The sequence below is a fragment of the Coffea eugenioides genome, chromosome 4 (assembly GCF_003713205.1).
Source record: "Coffea eugenioides isolate CCC68of chromosome 4, Ceug_1.0, whole genome shotgun sequence".
NCBI lineage: Eukaryota > Viridiplantae > Streptophyta > Magnoliopsida > Gentianales > Rubiaceae > Coffea > Coffea eugenioides.
In genome coordinates, this window is record NC_040038.1 from 32502276 (window position 1) to 32508542 (window position 6267).

At 34.0% G+C, this 6267-nt stretch overlaps 1 protein-coding gene across 1 annotated transcript; it reads right to left on the reverse strand.

Annotated features, from left to right (window-relative positions):
* Window positions 1–1443: 1443 nt before the first annotated feature.
* Window positions 1444–4407, reverse strand: LOC113769253 (B3 domain-containing protein At3g17010-like). Its single transcript, XM_027313718.1, has 7 exons — window positions 4285–4407; window positions 3124–3189; window positions 2698–3013; window positions 2428–2591; window positions 1853–2059; window positions 1679–1763; window positions 1444–1541 (listed from the first exon to the last, which is right to left on the reverse strand). The coding sequence occupies exons 1-7, from the start codon at window positions 4405–4407 to the stop codon at window positions 1444–1446; spliced, it is 1059 nt and encodes a 352-aa protein (XP_027169519.1).
* Between the last annotated feature and the right edge of the window lie 1860 nt (window positions 4408–6267).

A 6267-nucleotide genomic window follows, 5' to 3' on the forward strand; every position in this document is an offset into this window, starting at 1 on the left:
ATATTTTTTTTCTAATAAAAGGTTTCCCACCAAGAAACAAGCATGTGAAGAAAATGTAAGATAAAGGAAAAAAATTAAAAGAATTCGAAATCAATAAAAGTTTGAAATAAGTAGCACAATTTTTAATATATATGTTCCGCATTAATTAAACTTTTTTCTATAAAATATAAGATCATGGCCTCTACAAATGAATCTTGTAAATAAACTATAGCCTCTCATATTTGTAATGCAATTTGTTCAATAAAATTACTTATTTAGTTCTTATTATTTTCTAGTGTGTGTATAAAAATAAAAATAAAATAAAATATATATATATGCGGGGCAGATCGGGTACCCGCGGGTTTTTAATTATGTGACCCTAACCCGCCCCGCATCTTAGTGGGTACCCGACCCTCTTTTGACCCGATCAAATAATAAAAATCGGATATCTTAATTTTCGGATCGGATCGGATATGACGGGTTTTCGGGTTAGCGGATAATTTTGTCCACCCCTAGTGGGCTCCTCTATGATCAAAATAGAAATTTGGTCTTTGCTTTCTACAAGGAGTTTGGAGAGACTGATGTGTTAATGGTTGAAACCTTGTCGTTATTGCATGGCCTTTGTATTATGTGGTAATCGAGAGTTTCATCACTTATTGGTGGAGATGGATTCAGAAAATCTAGTTCGTCTACTTCGGTTCGAGGTGGTAGCCAAAGGGCCTCTGTGCAACATTCTTCGAAGGATTCGATGCTTGCTATCGGATTCCGCTTCTATAGTGGTGCATGTGTATAGGGAGTCAAATAGTGTGGCAGACAAGATGGCAGGATTACGACTTCAACAGGACACTATTTTCTCCTCTTTTCAGTAACTCCCTTCGATAGTTAGATCTTTTTTAATTTTAGATAGGAGATGTTCGTTTGGGCACTCTGCAGTAGCTCTTTGCTCTTTGTTTTTGTATGTTTTCTGGGTTTTAAATAAATAAGGGGCTGGCATCCCTACCTGTGTACGGGGTTTTGCCAAAAAAAAAAAAAATAAATATAATTGGATTAAAAAATTGAGGGTCTCCTATCATCATGAATGCACATCCATTGAGGTTAATAGATACAAGCTTACAGATAAACTAAGTTAAAAGTTGATTCTCAAGTTCTTTTCGTACAAGCTACACAGCAGGCATTTGCACATCTCTGTGGCTCAGAGAGGCTAGAAATTTTTGTTACCCATTAACTAGATGTACATGTTATGATGCTCTCTTGGGACTCAACTGCTTAAACATGATCAAAAATGTATTCTTAATTACAACTGCAAGATAAAAAACTTAATAGACTGTCTTGAAAATTTGAAAAACTAGTTAAAAGCAAATTAGAATGGTTCAATTGAATTTGAAGAAAAGAAAAAGAAACAGGCCTGCACTCTCCACCATGCAAAGTTAAAAGCCAACATCAATGAGGATACTAGGAGATGCTCTAAAGGTAGCCACAAATGCCATATGAAACACCATCTTTACCAATTCTGATAACCACAACACAATCTCCTGACTTGTAGCTTTTAACTAAGGATGCCACTGCAAGTTCACTAATGAACAAAAGGGTAAGTCAATAAACAACACTAACATATGCAATAAAATAATTCCAGTAGTTACCTGAAGATTTGGCTTTCTTTAATCCTTCATTATCCCAAAAAAAAAAGAAAAAAGGAAACCATTTCCTTCTGGAGAACTTAAAATACAGAATGCAAAAGGCCAATACATTGCTATTAATCCCAAGAAAGGGCACAGAAGCTGTGTCTGCAATTGCTATTGCTCCCAAGAAAGAATACCTTCTAATGAACTGTTCTTATCTGGGAACTTCGATGTATTAACTTCGAGCACTATACCGCGTTGTTATCTATCAGCTCAAAATTGCACTCATCTCCTTCTTTCAGAGAATTCTCTTTCGCAAAAGTGGACCAACCTGTAGAAAGAAAAAAATATTTCCCACTTTCGGCTATGTTCACCTTCCATTCTCTTCCCTGAACCCGCAAGAAAGCGCTTTTTCCATTCCTCCAATGGTTTTCAACATTTTCAAAATCTCGTGGAAACTTCTGTACCGTGATCAGACATATAACCATGACATATCTGAATATTGTTCGATTATAACAAGTGACCCTATTGAACAGTAACAGGAAAGTTAAAACGAGTACCTATTGGGCTTTGATATCAACTATGCTCCTCAGGCAAACAAGATTGACAAAAATTCATTTACTAAGAAGTTAAGAAAGTGAAACTTCAAGTGATCAGGTGATTGTCGACTGACATCTCTGTTGTTGCAGAAATTTCTGAGAAAAGTCATCTGATTATACAATTGGCTATTTCTTAAAACTAGTCAATGAAAAGGAACCTAAGTACCTTCACCTCCAATCGTTTTCCATATGCTATAATTATGTTGAGCACATAGGTTCAATATACTTACCACATATTTGTTAGCATAAGTTTTTGTCAGTTGAACTTTAAAAAGATCAGAATTGTGTCTCGAGTTGTCCTGCACTTTGCCAGCTTGACTAATCTCTGAACATGAACCCCTTGTCCCGGAACGTAATGATCTTCCCATTTGCTTAGGACTATTGTTCGATTTGCCTGCATAATTTTCAACACACGAATTAAGTTGTGGTAAAACTTTTTCTTAAAATAGGATTACATGATTTCAGAAAAATTGATCAAGAATAGACTCTTCAATAACCACCATGGAGCTGTTCCACGGCATTGTCATTCCTATGCATTGCATTGTCTTTCCAAGTTGTGCAAGCAACTTTCTTTCTACAGCCGTGTTTGCCAAATATTTCAACGTAAAATGTTGAACAACCACTGTAGCAGAAAGTTAGAAAATCGTCATTCTCCAAGGAGTTATCTTCCACAAAATTTTGCCAACCCTCCTGAAAATAGAAACATTCTCCAACTTTGACGACTAAAATCAGCCAAGATCTTCCCTGGGGACCCTCAAGTATGAATGTCTGAGGTACATCTTTATCGAATTTCTTGACAAAGTCTGGCGGAATTTTCTAAAACAACAAGAACTCCAATTGTCAGTCAGTAAATTGCTAGAGAACTGTAGGGCACATACAACCAAAAAGCAACCTACTTTCTTCTTGGATGCTTGATTATACAATACCCTGAAAGCTGCTTTGTCATTAACTCGGGAAACAGGAATTATTATGTTGAATTGAGCGCTCATACCCTGTATCCGTGTCAACCAAAAAGAGGGTATTTTTTTCAAGTAGTACAAACACGACTTGGTTTTATTACTAGACGTAAATCTGTACACAAGTGCGTATTTTCAAAAATGACCAAGAATGTAATAATACAAGGATACAACTAATCTCACCTTGACTAAGAAAACCACAAAATAAATCTGGTAGTAGTCAAAGGGGACACATCACTGATTTATATGATTGTTAGCATTTAAATCTAGTTATATAAATCAATATATATGGTTATATAACAAAATGCAAGTGAGGATTAGAAGGGAAAATTTAACTTGGTATGTTCAAGGAGGGATCTTACCAATTGTTAAGAGCATAGTTGATCTCTATACACTTTGAAGAACTCAGGGATGTCATCAGAGTAAAGAACTTTGCTATTTTGTTCCATTTATTTGGTGTTTCCTTCAACTATAGACTTGGAAACAAAGGGGCAATTAGCTATAGAAAGTACACAGTGGCTGAATAGCTACGAACTTTAGTAGCAGCAACAAAATCAGACGCAAAGCACATTAGCAAAAGTTATAAGAGCCACATCAGACAAGAAGCATTCAAGCATACAAGCAAAAGGTGTTTTCTTCTCCAGCTTCAATTACAGAAGTTCATGACCGAAGAGGCGAAGACCATCAACACTGACAGAAATAACAAACAATGGGATCTGCTTAATTACAAACAGGAGAATTCCTTCTTTTTATGTATGTACCCTCATATACCTATGAGGCCGTTCATTTTTAGATTTTGACTAGAAGAAAATATGCCTCTTACCCAATTATGCTTTGCAAAATTGTAAATTATTGTGATGTTGAATTATTCAGGACAGTAAAATTAGGAGGCATATAATTAGCGAAAACCTTGTTGATTAAAAGAGTTTAGTGAAAGTTGCAATGCAGTGTCATTCAAAATACAACTGACCATAACAGGATGAAATTAGGAGCTACATAACTGGCCCATATACACTATGCTATAAGATATACTGGAACAAAAAATGTCCACCATTTAAAATGCAAAGGATACATATTGTCTAGATCCACAAACAAAGCAAATTGATTTTCACTATATATCCACATACATACAACAGACATTGAAATTACTCCAATCTTGAATCCCTGGACGATGCCAAAACAGAGTATTCCAATCATGATCATGCAGGGAAAAACAGTAGGCCTTCTTTCTTTCTCTAGATCTCTTTTTCCCATTGGTAAGCCAAAAAGTGGGACTTCGCGAGTGATCCACTTAGCAAAAAAGTGGGATTTCTCAGTTTTTTATATTCTACCTCAAAAACAAAATACGTCACTAATTACACAGTCACACAACGTGACAATAATTTATGCAAGTCCTTAAGCATATACCTAATTGATGGTTCAAAAAATTGTAAAACTTCTGGCACACCAGCTACAAAAATAGAGGAGTTATGGTCATTTTTTTCTTCCCACTTGTGAAGAAACTCAAAGCAGATGTGTTTTACTTAGCATCAAAAGTGACAAAAGACTACACTGAAAATAATCAAAAGGGATGAATCAGTAAAAAGTTTTACTTACAAGTTCAAAGTAATATTTTGTGCACCAATGTGTTGAATTATATCCTCCAAAGCTAGAATTGAAAAACATGCATCATTCTTGTGGCTTCAACATTCTCAACAGAGCATGGAACAAATGAGAATTAAACTCTACTGCTAAGTAGATTTAAAGTTTGATGTAAACAAAATAGCATACCTTACAAAATTAAAGATCGTTTCTTGAAACCTTGTATAATCAGTTGGATATGCCTGTCAATAAGGCAGTTGGAAAAAAGAATATAATTGGACTATAAATATTCATTTCCAACGAAACCTACTTCGACAAAAAAAAAAGGAAAAGAAAGTGTAATCAATAGAGAAATTAAAGAAACCATTTTTTTCCTGCAACATTTCAAGCCATAGAAATTACAAAAATCATTTCTTGCGTTTTCGGAGTGTGATTTTAGATTTAGGACAGCTTGTAAAAGAAATCAAGAAAGACAGCCAATTCTGGAACTAGCAAACCAATAAGGTAACTTTTACAACCAAAAAGGATAATGGATAGAATAAAGTCATCTATTGCGTATTAATGCACATGTTCTCAATAGGTAAAGCAATGGTATATCATATAAGGGAAGACTGTTCGTATATCCTTGATCCTATAAAAGAAAATTATTCCAAGGGGAACCTAAAAATGACGCAAGTTTATCTAGTAAGATCAAGAAGGAACTCTTACATAACATGAGCAACGGACACTAAGAGCTGGAGAGACTTTAACCAGAAAAATAAAATAAACTAAATGAAAGTTTCAAAATAATTTTAAAAAAAGGGTTAATCACATTTTATCCCCCTAAAGAATACCCAATTTCTCAGTTTGCCCCCTAACCTTTAATTTTGCTCACTTAACCCCCTTTAGGACAAAATTGCCCTTGCATTATTTTGACCTTTTATTTACCTTGTTTTCCTTTCTTTTATTTTTTTTCTCTTTCTTCTTTATTTAATTCTTCCTCTTTCCCACAAAAATCTTCACCTTAATGATTGAAATTAAAAAAGAGGAATTGCAGAGATCTATCTTCTCCTTAAATGATTAAAAAAATATTCAAATTACTTTCCTAAAATGCAATTTTTTTAGCCTTTCAATTCTTTTAATTTTGGATTTTCCTCTTTCCTTTCTAGTTTCTCATTTTATTCCCAAGAAAATATCTTAAGATGAAATTGTGACTTGATTAATAATCATCAATTGAAATTTGTGACACGTGGCATCACACAAAAAATCAAAATTAGTTTTTGATGCTTTTTAAACCTTCACCCAGAAATATGCAATTACAAACTCAAAACAAAAATTTTCGTTGAAATGGAATTTCTATTGGGAAGGATGAAAGAGAGAAGAAAGAGAAAAAGAAATAAAAGAAAGGAAAACAATTTCATCTTATAATATTTTCTTGAGAATAAAATGAGAAACTAGAAAGGAAAGAGGAAAACCCAAAATTAAAAGAATTGAAAGACTAAAAAAATTGTATTTTAGGAAAGTGATTTGAATATTTTTTTAATCATTTAAGGA